Source organism: Mesoplodon bidens (assembly GCF_964165515.1).
Source record: "Mesoplodon bidens genome assembly, chromosome: 11".
Taxonomy (NCBI): domain Eukaryota; kingdom Metazoa; phylum Chordata; class Mammalia; order Artiodactyla; family Ziphiidae; genus Mesoplodon; species Mesoplodon bidens.
The window spans coordinates 50,079,984-50,097,727 of NC_138167.1; the positions used below are offsets into that span (position 1 = coordinate 50,079,984).

Genomic DNA, 17,744 nt, shown 5'->3' on the forward strand with positions numbered 1-17,744 from the left:
CCGTTCAATTTACAGATGAGTAAACTGAGGCCAACTTGAGGCACCCCGAACTGAAATGACTTTCTAGCTAGTTAAATAGTAGTGGCAGAATTAGGCAACGAGTCTGACGGTTTGCCTTTTCTCCACGGTACTTTTCTGAATAAGGGAGACCACCCATCATAATTCTGTATTCTTCCTCATTCATGCTTCTAGAAAATTCAGATCAGGCCTCTATAACAGTCAAATTCATAAACAGGATCAAAGAGTGGAATGGTGTTTGCCTCCCTGTGGGGGGGAGGCAGCAGTGAGGAACTACTAATCGTCAGGCATGAAGTTTCAGTTAAGCAAGATGAAAAAGCTCAGAGATCTGCTAAGCAACGCTGTGCCCACAGTCAACGGTAATGTACACTTAACAATTTGTTAAGGGGGTAGCTCTCATGTTAAGTGTCCTTGGCAAAATAAAATAAAAATTCAGATCACGTCAGAAAACAGCTGGAGAGGAACAAAGTGGCTGCTTTTAAGAGATGACTTGAAAATAAAAATTATATTGTAGGTATGATGAGTTTCTTTCTTTTTATTAAGAAACAAAATAAGCCAGGCCAACATTTGGCTTAACTATCACCTGAATACCACATTACTCCATAAAGAAGCTGTTTTAAAAAAATTTATAAACTGTGAAAGAAATTTTCCACCCCTCAAACTACAATATTGCTGTGACTGTGTATATAAAGAAGAGAAATTATAAAAATAAGTATTGTCTACAGACAATGATGCCAAGGGTTGAGGAGAAAAGTGGTAAATCAGCCAGAAATGGAAGGATGGGTAGATACGTGATAAAGAAAGTACATACAGTAAAATGTCAATGGTAAAAGCTAGGTGACTGGTATATGAGTGTTCACTGCAAAATTATTTCAAGTTTGCCTTATGTGTGAAATTTTTCACATTAAATGTTAGAAAAAAAATCAACAAGCATGAGATTACCAAAGAACCCATGAGATTCAGTGCCTTCATTTAAATAACCCTGAGTAAAAGGAACTAGCAGAAAAGGAAGGCAATGAAAACTTCTAAATTTTGAATGAAAAACAATGTAAGGAAACAACTTATAGGAACAAAGAAATTCAAAGCCAAAATTTAACATGTGGGGACTGTAGTCATCTTTACCATAGCAAAACAAAGTGAAACAAAACAAATATGTAAAACTGTTTAAAAAAATTGAGATTGATGTCTAATAAGTTGGGCATCTTTTCATACATTTTTTGGCTGTTAGGGTATTTGCTTTTGTAATTTCCATATGTACATACTCCACACACCCAAAAGAATGGCTAAAATTAAATATTAAAATTACAATAGCAAATGTTGGCAAGTATGTGGAGCAACTGAGACTCTCTCATAACACTGTTGGAGGGAGTGTAAATTGATAAAAGCACTTTGGAATTGTTTGGCGTTATGTACTAAAATAAAGCACCAATGAATCACCAATCCTTCATAAAAGCTCAACAGAAATATGTACATATATGGCCAAAAAATGTTCATAGAATGTTCATAGCAGCATTATCCTTAATAGTCCCAAACTGGAAACAACCCATATGTCCATCAAAAATAGAATGGAAAAAATAAATTTGAGTATATTCATACAACAGAATTCTATACTGCTATATATACACAGTACTACTGCATGCAACGTGAATGAATTTCACAAACTATGCTGAGAAAAAAAAAGCTAGCACAAGAAAAAAATATACTATATGATTTTACTTATATAAAGTTCAAAATCAAGTGAAGTTAATCTATGGTGTTACAGATCAGGACAGCAGTCCCACAGACAAGGACGGGGTAAAGACCAGGGTCACTTGGAGGGACTCCGTGGAACTGGTGTTGATCAATTTCGTAACTTGGATGGTTGGTTATGTGGTGGTTCACTTTGTGACAGTTCATTGAGCTTCACACTTCTGTTGTTTTTTACTTTTCTTTAGGCATGATTTACTTCAAAAGTTTATTTAACAAATTTTTAAATGAACTATAAAATGTCTAGAATTGTTTTTCTGGGAAAGAAAAAATAGCCACAAAAAACTCGATTTAAAAATAACCTACTGGGCTTCCCTGGTGGCACAGTGGTTGAGAGTCCGCCTGCCGATGCAGGGGACACAGGTTCATGCCCCAGTCCAGGAAGATCCCACATGCCGCGGAGCGGCTGGGCCCGTGAACCATGGCCGCTGGGCCTGCGCTTCCGGAGCCTGTGCTCCGCAACGGGAGAGGCCCCAACAGTGAGAGGCCCGTGTACCGCAAAAAATAAAAATAAAATAAAAAATAACCTACTAAGTGGAATCAAATTATTTCCCCTCTATATAATCAATGAACATTTTGACAAAGCAAAAAGCCTTTACTTTCAAAAGCTTAACAAATAAAATCATATTTTCCAAACTGATGAACAGTCACATGTTAAAAAGTATTCTTTCTTTTATTTTTATGTCACATGGATAAAACTAGAAAGACTACATTTAAATTACTAGGATGATTTTAAAGTAACAATTTCATTTTTGATATAAGTTAATATCTTTTATTTTGGGAGGTTTTAAAGAATTAAATAAGCACTCACTAGACAAAAAATGAAATATGCCTTTCTTGTTGTATAAAATGATATTCTTTCAATTTCAAATTTCAAAAGTTCCTTTATCTTTTTGATATGTTTAACAAAGGATAAACATTGTGTCACTTTAATGCACTTAATAGATAAGAAATAATTTGTAAGTAGCATTAGTGAAAACAATTTAAGACACAAATCAGCTTTTAGGAAAATAGCACAGCTTGATACAAGTTTATCTCCTTTCCCTCTCAAAATGAATAAAAGAAATTTATTTTCTGGAGAAACTAAACCAGAAAGGGTTAGGACTTACAGCAACATAGACAGTGTGAAGGAAAGTGAACATACTTGACCACAGTGAGATCCTCCTGCCCACCCCACCCCCAATTCTGTTTCCACAATGCAGGCCCTCACGGACTCTCCTTCAAGTTGCCCACTTCTAAAGGCAAGGAAATCAAAGATTCTTCCCTGGAGAAACAATCTCTACGAAGACTGACGATTGAGGGGCTTCTAGGAAACAAACTGGTTCATCAGGGGTCACCCTAAAATGGCAATCACTAGTGACACATGGGGGTCATGCATCCAGAATTTCCAACTAGCTAGCAGGTATTTCATTCTTAAAATATAACATGAAGCACCAAATCCTCAGACATTTCAAGGAATTTCGAGTACACAGCAACCATACTGGGAGCAGAAGAAACTTCAAAAATACTGGCATTAATATCCTGAGAGAGATTAGCAAGCACTGTATTCAACCTATGAATAGGATGTTATAAAAATAGCAACAACTGACAACTTAAAAAGAGCTCTTAGAATTTAAAGCATGGCAGATGAAGTAAAAATGCAGTAGATTTGATGATAAAGTCAAGGAAATTTCTAGAAAACAGATTAAACAGACAAAACTGAAAGCTAAGAAAGAAAAGAAAGTTAGAGGATCACTCTACAAGGGTCTAGCATCCAAAAAAAACAGAAGTTCTAGAAATGGGAACAGACAATGGATAGTAGGGAATTATAAAAAGAAAGATTTGAGAAAGTTTCCCATTACTTAAGGACATGAATCTCTTGACTGAAAGGATCCACTGAAATGAAATGCCCACTTCAATGACAGCAACAACAAAAACCACCCACACCAAGACACAGCATTCATGAAATTTCAGAACAGAAATTGGAAAAAAAAAAAAAGACCTTAAGAACTTCTGGAGGGTTGGGGTGGGGGGGAACAGATCTCATACAAAGGAATGGGAATCAGAATGTCACTGGACTTCTCAACAGCAAAGCTGCATGCTAGAAGACATTAGAGCAATGTCCTCAGATTTTTAAAGGAAAGTGATTTTTCAATCTAGAATTCTAAATCTAACCTAACTATCAAGACTAAGGGTTAACTAAAAACATTTCAGACAGTTAGGGTCTTGAAATTATTGGAGGACATACCTTACTACAATGAGGGAGGAACTCAAGTAAAAGAAGTAAGTAGGATTCAAGAAAAAGGTTTCAACACAGAAGGAATTCCCAAGGACAGCTGTGTACCAGGCCTACAAAGCAAGCTGTCTAGACTACTAAGGCCAGTTTCCAAGGGGAAAAAATGTAGAACTGATAGAGGTTTAACAACTGTGTTTTTTAGATAGCTTATACATAGGGTTGAAAGATACTGATTGAAATATATGGGAAAAATCAGCATTAGGCCCATTAAAAGCTAATGAAGAAGCAAGACAATCACTAACCCTGCAAAAACAAAGAGAAAAAAAGAAATGTAAAACAGTAGCACATGGCTCAGCATCAAACAATATATCTGATTTAAGATGTAACAATATTATGAGGAAATGAAAAGCGTAAGGAAGAGAGGTTTCAACAGTGTTCAATAGAAAGAGAGTCAACAGGTAAAGTGTAAAATAGGTAAATTAAGAAATAGTAACATAAACATGTTATTTAGAAACATGGAGGCAAATACCAGAAAAATTAGCTCAACTTGTTGAAAGCTCTCCCTTGGATGTGGGTAGGAAGGGTGAAGTAGGGGACTATACAGTTTGTTACAAGCTTTACCATTTAATTAAAAAAAAATTTATAACAGCTTTATTGAGATATAATTCATATACCACACAATTCACCCATTTAAAGTGTATAATTCAGTGGTATTTAGTATATTAACAGAATTGTGCAACCATCACCACAATCAATTTTAGAATATTTTCATCATCCCCAAAAGAAACCAAATAATCATTAGTAGCCACTCTGCATTTTCCCCAAATCCCTCCTTTGTTCTTGTTTTTAGTTTTAAATTGTGGTAAAATATACATAATACAACATTTACTACTTTAACCATCTTTAAGTGTGCAGTTCAGGGGCATTAAGTACATTGACACTGTTGTGCAACCATCACCACCATCCATCGCCAGCACTCTTTCATCTTCCCACAACCAACAAGAACCCCCCACTGCCTCACTCCCCCAACCCCCTGCTGGGGGCTGTTCCACTGTTCTACTTTCTAGATACCTAATTTAAGTGGAATCATACAATATTTGTCATTTTGTGCTGGCTTATTTCACTTAACACAATGTCTTCAAGGTTTATCCATGTTGTAGAATGTATCAGAATTTCATTCTTTTTTAAGGCTGAGTAATATTCCATTGCATATACACACACATTTTAGTTATCCATTCCTCTGTTGATGGACCCGTGGGATGCTTCTACCTTTTGGCTACTGTGAATAATGCTGCCATGAAAATGGTGCCTAAATATCTGTTCAACTCCCTGCTTTAAATTCCTTTGTGAATATACCCAAAAGTGGAACTGCTGAATGAAATGTTTAATTTTTTGAGGAATGGCCACACTCTTTTCCACAGTGGCCGTGCCATTTTATATTTCCATCAGCAACACACAAGGGTTCCAATTTTTCCACATCCTTGCCAACACTTGTTTTCGATTTTTTGTTTGTTTGTTTTTAATAATAGCCATTCTAATGGGTATGAAGTAGTACCTCATTGTGGTTTTGATATGCATTTTCCTAATGATTAGTAATGTTGAACATCTTTTCATATGCTTATTGGCCATTTATTTATCTTCTTTGGAGATATTTCTATTCAAGTCCTCTGCCCATTTTTGATTTGGTTTGTTTGCTTTTTGTTGTTGAGTTTTAGGAGTTCTTTATATAGTCTGAATATTAACCCTTTTATCAGATATTTGATTTGTAATTCTTTTCTCCCATTCTGTTGATTGTCTTTTTATTCTGTTGATAGAGTCCTCTGATGCACAAGTTTCTAATTTTGATGAAATTCAATTTGTTTATGTTTTCTTTTGTTGCCTGTGCCATTGGTGTCATATCCAAGAAATCACTGTCAAATCCAATGTCATGAAGCTTTTTCTAAGAGTTTTATAGTTTTAGCTCTTACTTTTAGGTCTTTGATGCATTTTGGGTTAATTTTTGCATATGGTGTTAGGTAAGGGTTCAACTTCATTCTTTTGCATGTGAATTTCCAGTTTTCCCAACTCCATTTGTTGAAAAGTCTATCTTTTCCTCATTGAATAGAGAATTGGCATCCTTATTGAAAATCATTTGACCACATATGCAAGGACCACATATGTCTGGGCTCTCCATTCTGTTTCCTTGGTTAATATGTCTGTCTTTATGTCACTAAAGACAGTACACTGTTTTGATTACTATAGCTTTGCAGTGAAATTTGAAATCAGAAAGTGTGAGTCCTCTTTGTTCCCCCTTTTCCAGATAGCTTTGCTATTCAAGGATCCTTGAGATTCCATATGAATTTTAGAACAAATTTTTCTATTTCTGCAAAAATGTCACTGAAATTTTGATAGGGGTTGCATTGAATCTGTAGATTGCTTTGGGTAGTATTGACATCTAAACTATATTAAGTCTTCCAATCCATGAACAAAGGATGTCTTTCCATTTATTTACATCTTCTTTAATTCCTTTCAGCAATGTTTTTTTTTTTTTTTTTTTTTTTCGTGGTACGCGGGCCTCTCACTGTTGTGGCCTCTCCCGTTGCGGAGCACAGGCTCCGGACGCGCAGGCTCAGCGGCCGTGGCTCAGGGGCCCAGCCGCTCTGCGGCATGTGGGATCTTCCCAGACCAGGACACGAACCCATGTCCCCTCATCGGCAGGCAGACTCTCAACCACTGCGCCACCAGGGAAGCCCTCAGCAATGTTTTTATAGTTCTCAATGTACAAGTCTTCTACCTCCTTGGTTAATGCGATTAAGTATTTTATTCTTTTGATTTCTTGTAAATAGAATTGTTCGTTTCTTTTTCAGATTGTCCATTATTAGTGAAAGTATCATTTGATTTTTAAATAAGACCCATGTGTTACACAGACAAAAGGTATACATCAAAAAGAGGAGAAATATATTGCAATTCTCCAAAGCTCAAGTTTAATCATAAAGGAGATAAACTGCATTTTAAAACTTTACATTATTCAATCAGACTCTGAACTTAAAATTTTTAAAAATGCTGACATTTCATACTCTTCAGTATACTGTACTGTAAGAATGAAAGTAAATTTCCATATATCTTCCTGTTGACCTGTAATTTTCTTATTGCGAATAGAATTTGCTTTAGTTAAAAAAAAAAAAAATCACACCCGTTAACTTATTCCACCAGAGATGAGGAAATATATCAACAAAGAATTATCTTTTGCAGTATCTGATTTCCTATACTTTTTTCTTCACATATGTTTTGCCAGATTCTGTCAGTACTCCTGCTCTAGTGAAACTCCTCATTACTGGAGATATTCAATAGAGGTTCTACATGGGGATTTCAACCCAGACTGGGAGGGTGAATGGGAAGAATTTAATGGATTGTTTTAATTCTTTCGTTTCTGCTTTTCTAAGAGCATAGCACCTGAAGATGCCAAAGGCATCTAGAAGGTTTAGAGTTAAATAAAATAACAAAATCAACAACAAAACACAAACTGTAAGATGAAAACTTTGGTTCAATAATTATATTAGATGTATGCAAAGTGGCTTTGCTGTAAGCCTAAGAATGTACAATTTGAATGTGAGGGAAAAGTTATAAAATTACTTTTAGAATTCCAACTGTCTACACAAATTCCAGATCAGAACTCTAGGAAAAAATGAATTTTTGAGACCTTCTTCCCTTCTATCTGTCTATCAATCAAATATTTGTTGAATCACTATTATATTCCCAACACTATGCTAGGCACTGAGGACACAAAAACAAAAATAAATATTCAACCCCTGCTTTCACAGATCTCATCATGTAAGGTGGTAACAAAGCAATGTGTGGGGGGGCACGTTAGGTCAAGCGTCGGTAGTGAGGGAGATGTCAGGAAAGGAAGAGGTGACCTGGGTTGAGTCTTGAAGGATGAATAGCAAGTAGGGATTATCTCTGATGTATTGGGCAATTGGGCTACAAAGATTAATCAGAGAATATCTGTAGTTAGGTCAGTAGTCGAAAAAAGCCACATAAAAAACTACTTACAAAACAGTAAGATGAAATGTTAGAAGACAGACATGTTATAAAAATAGAGAAGAACAAACTCAATGAGGAAGGGGAACACAGCATAGGAAAAGCAGCACACAGAAGCCAACGTCTGAGCTGAATCAGGGAGGGCTTGCAGATACTAAATGGGCCGCAACACAGGGAGGAGAGTATAGCACTGGAACAAATGTACAAAAGTGCGACATGAAAGGCGTCTTGCATGGTTGGAATCTGCATGTGGTTTTAGTTTGGCTAAAATTGAAATGTAGCAAAAGGAGGGGTGGGGAGGGAAATACAGTGAGAAAGGAAGGAAGAACTCATGAATGAAGCTGGGAGATGCTAGTGACAAAACCTTCATATTTCTTTTTTTTTTCCTGAAAAACTATGCTTATTTTTCATTTGAGTGTTAAGAATTTTTCTTATTCCTCTGTGGGAATACTTGATACACTAAATATAGTAAGTTTTGTCATTAAAAATACTTTTTAAAAACTTTAGTTTTAAGTTTTATTCATCATTAATTTACAGAAGTTTTAAAGTTTGATATAGTTAAATTAATAGTTCTTTTTTTTGTAATTGATGGCACTGTTTTTATGTTTGGAAAGTCCAGTTGGAAGGTTACTGCAAGAAATATCATTAAAAACCTAACACAAGGTAAAATGGGGGGAGGAGAACCAAGGTAGATTTGATTAATAGTATGTGAGAGGAGAGAGACTAGGAGAGAAAATCACTATCTGGAAGGCAAGATGCATCAGAGGACAACTTTCCAGTTAAGGAGCCTGAGTTGGGTCAGCTGAAGATGGAGGACGAATAATACTAGAATATTAGTTTCAAGCTTCAAGAGAGACAAGGGAGGCAAATCCACATTTGCTCTCTCTAGGGTTAGAGTTATTGTTTCCAGTTGCTATAGATCTACAAGATCCTAAGTTTTCTCTTAAGTCCACTAAAATGTAACTTTTAAAACTTCAGAGTATTATAGTGAATCTTAGCACACGTATGGCTTTGATGGTTTCATTAAAACGGTAATTATCAAACTGAATTCCATTCTAATTCCACATGATTTAAGTGAGCAATTCATTTTTCCTACCAGTAAACTCCTAAGTTTTCTCTTGTAGATCTACTTTTTGCTCTAAATTCTATGACCAGGGCTTCCCTGGTGGCACAGTGGTTAAGAATCCGCCTGCCAATGCAGGGGACACGGGTTCGAGTCCTAGTCCAGGAAGATCCCACATGCCACGGAGCAACTAAGCCCGTGCTCCACAACTACTGAGCCTGCTCTCTAGAGCCAGCGAGCCACAACTACTGAGCCTGCATGTCACAACTACTGAAGCCCGTGCGCCTAAAGCCTGTGCAACGCTACAAAGAGTAGCCCCTGCTCGCCGCAACTAGAGAATGCCCACACGCAGCAATGAAGAACCAATGCAGCCAAAATAAATGAATATAAATAAATAAAATAAACTTAAATTCTATGACCAGCAAGAAATTTAACCTAATGAAACAAGCTAAAAGAGAACCTTTTGGTTGTTTCAACTTCTATTTTTTTGGCTTTTAAGAATCCATAATGGGGGCTTCCCTGGTGGCGCAGTGGTTGAGAGTCCGCCAGCTGATGCAGGGGACACGGGGTCGTGCCCCGGTCCGGGAAGATCCCACATGCCGCGGAGTGGCTGGGCCCGTGAGCCATGGCCGCTGGGCCTGCGTGTCCGGGGCCTGTGCTCCACAGCGGGAGGGGCCACAACAGTGAGAGGCCCGCGTACCACAAAAAAAAAAAAAAAAAAAAGAATCCATGATGGCCTGAGCTTGACATAAGCTTTCGGACATATCCAAAAATTGATGAGAAAAGCAGTGAATAAAATGCAGACATCTAACCTTATTAACTTATGGGTAAAAGTAAAATAATCTAGATTCACTCTGGCTACAGAAAACAGATTACTCACCTGCGACCACATTCTGAATATTTACCAATATTTTTTAATATTAAGGCAGCTGTTAGTCGGATGTGTTTAGTTATTGGTCCCTCTTTTTCATCCTTAAAAAGGAAAAGAAAAGAAAAAGAATAAAGATCTAAATCACACAGTGCGCACACCTTTACAGATAAGGCTTTCGAGGCTTACTCACTGTAAAATCTCGAAAGACAAGGTTTCTTGATCCTCTCCTAAGAGCCATAAGGGCAGCACTGGGATGATTCACAATAGCCTTTTGTGCTCTAGGAGTTGAGCTTGTGCCCCCTACAGCTGGCTGCCTAAATTGACCAGAGAGAGAAAGAGATTGTTAACATGATGCTGCAGACAGACTGATAACAAATGACCAACCTGCCAACCCCTAAGGTGGTTACTCTGAAACTCTGGATACAGGGTGAGTAAAAGCTCCTGTGGCCCAGCAGTAATATTTACTCTTGTGTCAGCCTATGCATAAGGGCTCTTGGTATCAAGGAGAAGTTTCAAGTCTTTTATTTTCCAATCTATCAACTTTAAAGCAAACAACAGATGTTCTGGTACAGCCCATATATAAATACAACATAGTATTCAAAGTTGTGAACTTCACATCTTTGAATGCAATGTAAAGATGTTAACAAAGACTAGTCTACAATTTGAGCTGCAAATTATTTTTGCTAAACTGTACCTAGGAGTAAAATAATATTACCTGAGAATGTACTGGTATATGTATAGGTCACCCAAGAAAAGATAACCTAATATGATAATAATACAAAATTATGCCAACTACTACACTTCAAACTATTACTATGTTACATAATTTTTCTTCATTATTTACTAATTTCAATCAATTCTTTCAGTATAGCTCTACTGTGCTTTAGGAAAGATACAGAATGGAGGGACTGCAGAGATAGATTTTATATAAAATCAGATTTCAAACTACTCTAGGTTTCCTTCGCCAAGCAGAAAAATTCTATCAGTATCTGTTGTATTCTGGTGGGGCAGTAGTGGCGAGAGCACTGGCTCACAGTGAGGAAATCCTATTTCTGACACCGTAACTAGCTGCATGACTTTCAAGTTCAGTTTGCCCCTTTGTGCTTCAGGTTTTGCATCTGTAAAGTGGGGATATTTCTGGCACCTTTTTACATAAGTAAACTAATTCTGAATATTAAGTAAGTTGACATAAAAGCAATCTTTAAATTGTAAACCACTTTTTATCTATATCTACTTATAGATGTCTACAAGTAAGGATATCTATGTATGGACACAGATAAAAATTATTATTAGATTTTATGTAGTGACAAAGATTTTTGATTGATTGTAACTGATATACCAAATATAAGTTCTTCCAAATGTGAGCAAAATCAAACATACTGCAACATACTCTTATAGGCTACATAATACATAGAAATTAAATACAGTTCATCCTTGAACAACCCGGGAGTTAAGGGTACCCACTCTCTCTGCAGTGAAAAATCTGCATATAACTTTACAGTTGGCCCTCTATATCCACAGTTCCACATTTGTGGGTTCAACCAATCACAGATAGTGCAGCACTGTAGTATTTAGTATTAGTAGATCCTCTCAGTTCATATCTGTGTTGTTCAAGGGTCAACTGTACAGTGAAAATTACAGAAAAAGATACCTGGCAGAAAAATGACTTTCTACTGCCTTTAGGGTAAAATCCAAACTCATGATTATGGCTTATGAAACTCTCAGCTATTTACTCCTCATTCTTTGGGTCTCAGTTTGGATGTGCTTTCTACCGGAAAGCCTTCCCTGGTCTCCTAGATTGGTTCAGGTGGGCTCTCACAGTGTCTTGTACATATCTTCATTTTAGGACTTATTACACCATATAATAAGAATTACCTATACCTCTCATTGCATCTCCAGACTTGAAAACGGCAAAACATCTTGGTCACGTATACCTCGTGCTATACCTTAGTGCCTAGCACGTGGAATAGTAATGGAGAGAATAAAGTAAACAGTAATGGAATGAATAAAGTATGTAAGCAGCTTCTGTGTTCCTATACTTTTAGTTCTCTGTCTAGAATTTCAACTCTGTGAAGTTACACTATATCTTGTTCTTAGAATTCCCTATGTCTGGCATAATGCCCAGTACACAGCAGTATCTCAATAAATGGTGACAAATTAATTTATTTTCACATTATGAGAATTTAAAATACAGTTGTCCCTTGGTTTCCATGGGGGATTGGGTCCAGGACCCCCTGTGGGTACCAAAATCCTGGAACCAATCCCAGGCAGATACTGAGCGATGACTGCATTTGCATATAACTTACACACATCTTCCTGTGTGCTTTAAATCATCTCTAGATTACTTATACACCTAATACAATGTAAATGCTATGTAAATAGTTGCCAGTGCATGGCAAATTCAAATTTTGCTTTTTGGAACTTCCTGAAATTATTTTTTTCCAAGTATTTTTGATCCCAGGTTGGTTGAATTCTCAGATGCCGAACCTGAGGATAAGGAGGGCTGACTGTATTTTTTAGGTTACAGAGTTTACAACTAAAGGCCTCAGAAACAGAACAGGAAATACTATGTAAACCTAATAAGGACCTTACAGGAACCTACAGCTAACTCAGAACTTGACTACAAGTATGTGTTCATGAAATAATAGTAAATGAATAACCATATAGTAAATGTGACATATACAATTTTATATTGGACCCTCACATGCCACCTTGGCCTCTCCTCAGGAGTAGCTGTAAGAATAAATCTCTTTGCCATTATCAAGTACATGTTCAACTACTCTCTCAAAGGACAAAGAACCATATATTTATTTCCAGTTTACAAAGCATTTCTCATATATCATCTGTCATTACTTCCAATGACTTGTCTACAAAGTGGAATCAAAATATTAGAGCTACAAGGTACTTACAGACCATGTGGTCCAGCCAAAATGAGAAGTAATTCCTAGGGCATTTACACAATTTGAACAGGGTCACATACATAGCTGGTTAATGGTAGAGATGGACTACAACCCAGGTTTCCTGTCTCCCGATATACTAAATTGCCTTTTATTACTAAGTTTTGCCTGGTTTCCTGATTTGTCTTTTTTTATGTGCAACAGGAAGTAAACTCAGATTTCTTACTTGATAGAAGATTTCTGACTTCCTGCTTGTCCTGGTTCGTCTTGTTTTAATCCTGCAAGCAGGGCATCCTTTGAACAGTGTTTGTCCTTTTTGAGAAAGAGGAAGTAAAAAACATATGCATCAAGATCTTTAACACAACCAAGTGAGTTACAAACCAAATAGAATTAAGAAAGTGTACCTGTAAGTGGGTAATGAAAGAAAACCTCTGTCGCTGAAAAGGCTCACAACCTTCCCAAAGACACTGCCCTGGATATACGTCCTTCCCTCCATGTTCAGTTGCTGCGTGGTAGAAAACCTGTGAGGGGGTCTGAAACCACCTACAAAAAATGAAAGCAGTAGAAGTTTTCTAACACTTGGATATGTTCTTTAAAATAGAAAACCTGTTCTCCTAACACAAAAGCTCCAGATCAATATATAGAAATATTAAGCAAAACAGTGCAAATTTCATTTCATTTCAAAGAATATTTTTTAAATTTCTGCTTATATTTAAAGTCAAATACTCAATTGTTCTGAACACTTCTGGTAATTTGTTTTAAGCTTAATGTTTCATTCTTAATTCCCTACCTTCAATGAAAGTCAGTTAAGAATCTCTTGAAAGTAAATAAAATTTCATTTTAAAACAAACAGAACATTATCTTATAAACAAATACCATACTCTTGTACTTTTAGAAGCTGCTCAAGCATTTATCAGATTTCATATTACATATAATAAACTCTAGCATATTCAATCTAAAAATCTAAATGCTACACATTTTGGTGATTCTGACTTTTTAGTTGAATTCACATTTTGTATGTCCATCCTGTTTAAGAAGTCATGTCTCTCATTTCTCCAACATCACACCCTATTCACTCACAGACCCTGAGGCTTAATATTAATAATACAAATGCCTCAGTGTATCCGGCCAAGGACAGAAACCTGAAGAAAATCAGATACTATACCCCCTTGTTAATTAGAATACATGGTAATGAAAGAATACTGGAATCCAGACAGCAAAGAATATGTTAAAAGACTTCAATTACTAATTAGTAACTCAAATATTTATACAGTCAATATCTTGGAAGTTTATGGCAGCTCTCTCAGGATCTAATTTTTTATGGATGTCAGATAAACGTGTCTATATTTGAGCCAATTTTTGATGTGGAGCACATATATAATATTTCAAATTAATATTCCTTCAGGAAATGATAGGCATTTTAAAATAAATTTTAGACAAAAGAATTAAATACTGAATTATAAAAGACAAGGTCAAAAATCATTGTAACTGACATATTTCATACCATTTATATTCATCTATATAAATGCTTACCAAAAGTTTACTGTAAAACTATCATGGGTTCAAAGAATTAATATTAGTGTGTTAAAGTGTCCACACTACCCAAAGCAATCTACAGAGTCAATGCAATCCCTATCAAAATTCCAATGGCATTTTTCATAGAAATAGAACAAGCAAGCCTAAAATCTGTATGGAACCACAAAAGACCCCAAAAAGCCAAAGCAACCTTGAGAAACATGAAAAGCAGTAGGCATCATGTGCTGTGATCTCAAACTATATTACAAAGCTATAGTAATCAAAACAGTATGGTATTGGCATAAAAACAGACACATAGATCAGTGAAACAGAACAGAAAGCCCAGAAATAAACCCATATATAGTCAATTAATTTGTGATAAATATACGATAGAAAAAAAGACATTGTCTTCAATAAGCAGTGTTGGTAACACTGGATAGCCACATGCAAAAGAATGAAACTGGACTGCTCTCTTATACCATACAAAAAAATTCACTCAGAATGGATTAAAGACTGGAATGTAAGGCCTGAAATCATAGAACACCTAGAAGAAAACATAGGTGGTAAGCTCCCTGACATAGGCTTCAGCAATGATTTTGTAGATTTGACACCAAAAACAAAGACAACAATAAGCAAAAGTAAATAAGCAAAAATAAACAAGTGGGACCACATCAAACTAAAAAACTTCTGCAAAGCAAAGGAAACAATCCACAAAACGAAAAGACAATGTATTGAATGGGAGAAAATATTTACAAATCATATATTTGATAAGGGGTTAATATCCAAAATATATAAAGAACTCATACAACTCAGCAGCAAAAACCCAAAAACTAAAAAATGGGTTGAGGTTCTAAATAGACATTTTTCCAAAGAAGACATACAGGTACATGAAAAAATGCTCAACATCACTAATCAAAACCACAAAGAGATATCACCTCACATTTGTTAAGATGACTACTATCAAAAACAAAAGGATATGGAGAAAACAAAACCCCTGCCCCTGTGCACTCTTGGTGAGAATGTAAATTGGTGTGGCCACTGTGGAAAACAATATAGAGGTTTCTCAAAATATTAAAAATAGAACTACCATATGATCCAGCAATTCCTGTTCTGGATATTTATCCAAATAAATGAAGACACTAACTTGAAAAGATATGTGCATCCCCATGTTCACTGCAGCATTATTCACAATAGCCAAGATACAGAAACAACCTAAGTGTCCATCGATAGATGAATGGAAAGAAAATGTGGTATACACACACACACACACACAGAAATATTAGCCATAAAAAAAGAACAAAATCTTGCCATCTGAGACTACTTGGATGGACCTCAAGGGAATCATGCTAAGTGAAATTTGTCAGACAGAGAAAGACAAATACCCTATGACCTCACTTAATATGTGGAAGCTGAAAAGAAGAAAAACAAAACAAAACAAGAAAAACCCTCCTACTAAGCTCATCGGTAAAGAGAAGAGACTGGTGGTTGTCAGAAGCAGGAGATGGGAGGGCGGAATGTGAAATAGGTGAAGGAAGTCAAAAGGTACAAAATCCTAGTTATAAAATAAATAACTCATGGGGATGTAATTTTTTTTAAAGTTTACTGTGTGACTAAAATCAGTAAGTACATTTTTAGTTTTGGAATTTCTTTTACTTTTCAGTACTCATAATGCAATTTCATTAATATGAAATATATGACTGGAGTGCAACTAACTGTCACAAGAAAACAGTTCTTATTGTACTTTTAAGATTTTACCTAAATACTATTAATTTATTAATTGAAAAGTAAAATTGTTTACACACACACAGACATACAAACCAAAATCCAAACGTACTACTACTTGTCACTAGTCAAAATGTTATCTATTTTTAAACTATTTTGCAATAGATTAAATGAATCAAGTTTATTTACAATACACAAAATTGATGAATTCTCAGTCACAAGAAAAAAGAACAAAGTTAGTACTTCTTTAGATCAATTTAAATTACTAAATATACACAACTCTGTGTGTGTGTGGTTTTAAGACAAGAATTTTTAAGTGCTCACTTTACCTGCCCAAGACAGAATCTATTATTTCCCTCTTACCTACTATGTTTCCCTTCATCCTAAGTCTATTTTCTCTTTATTCATCTAACTGTTTGAGTCATACAAACCAGTCTCTGACTGACTATGGTACAAGGTGAAGTTCTAAAATAGTGACGAAGTTGGCTACAGTGATCATATGAGGGTGGAGAGAAGTTAGGGATTCCAAATACCCTAAGTGGAATATCTGGATTTAAAATGCTTAAATGGGGCTTCCCTGGTGGTGCAGTGGTTGAGAGTCCGCCTACCAATGCAGGGGACACGGGTTCGTGCCCTGGTCTGGGAGGATCCCACATGCCGCGGAGCGGCTGGGCCCGTGAGCCATGGCCGCTGAGCCTGCGCGTCCGGAGCCTGTGCTCCGCAACGGGAGAGGCCACAACAGTGAGAGGCCCACGTAATGCAAAAATAAAATAAAATAAAATAAAATAAAATGCTTAAATGTAATTTCAGTGCAAAACAGTGAGTTTTCAGAACACTATGGATTTTTCTGAGATGGAGAAGAATAAGACCTGAAGTGGGATGTCACTACTGTTTACAAGTGTGTCTAAACAATCTTCCTGATTACTACCTTTCCATCAACAACCTACCCCAAGTCCCCCCAAACAAACAACATGTTCATTTAAAGAGATCAGAAAAATTCAAAAGAGCAACCAAATGAAAATAAAAATTCTCTGTGATCCAGTTATCCAGACTGCTAACATTTTGGTATATATGCTTTAAGTCTTCTCTGTGTATATGTGTTTTTTAAACAAAACTGAGTCTGTTTTGTTTTTTTAATTGAAGTATAGTTGATGTACAATGTTGTGTTAGTTTCTGGTGTACAGCAAGTGATTCAGTTATACATATATTTATCCTTCCCCCACGCCCTTTCCCCTTTGGTAAACATAAGTTTGTTTTCTATGTCTGTGAGTCTAAGACTGGGTCTGTTACTGATACAGTTTTATATACTGCTGCCACAGTATGGTTACATGGTGCCTTTGAACAAATTTAAAGAATACCTTCCTTAAGATTCTTTACTGCCATCTGCTGAAAAACTGTTGTAATAAATATATAATTTCTGGCATGTACAATCTGAAGGGTGCGCCCCCCCTCCCCACACACAACTCTGGGGACACACAACCACAGGCAGAGGAAATGGGCAAATAACTTTTCTCTGAAACACATTTTACTTACTGTTAATCTAGCTTCCAGGGTGGCTGGGGGGCTTAAATGTGATGATACATGTAAAATTATTTGGCAAATAGTATGCCAACAATAAAGTATCATCATGATCGTTATTACTAGTAGTAGTCATTGTAGTGGTGGCACTGGTAACCT

At 36.2% G+C, this 17,744-nt stretch overlaps 1 protein-coding gene across 2 annotated transcripts in view; it reads right to left on the bottom strand.

The window, feature by feature from the left end:
- ARID2 (AT-rich interaction domain 2) overlaps positions 1–17,744 on the bottom strand; it is a 163,293-nt gene that overhangs the window by 1,779 nt on the left and 143,770 nt on the right. For both annotated transcript variants that reach the window (XM_081250313.1, XM_081250314.1), the window contains 4 exons: positions 13,235–13,373; positions 13,057–13,142; positions 10,124–10,247; positions 9,943–10,034 (listed from right to left, as the gene is read on the bottom strand). In XM_081250313.1, coding sequence (XP_081106439.1) covers positions 9,943–10,034; positions 10,124–10,247; positions 13,057–13,142; positions 13,235–13,373 — 441 coding nt within the window. The remainder of the gene's footprint in view (positions 1–9,942; positions 10,035–10,123; positions 10,248–13,056; positions 13,143–13,234; positions 13,374–17,744) is intronic.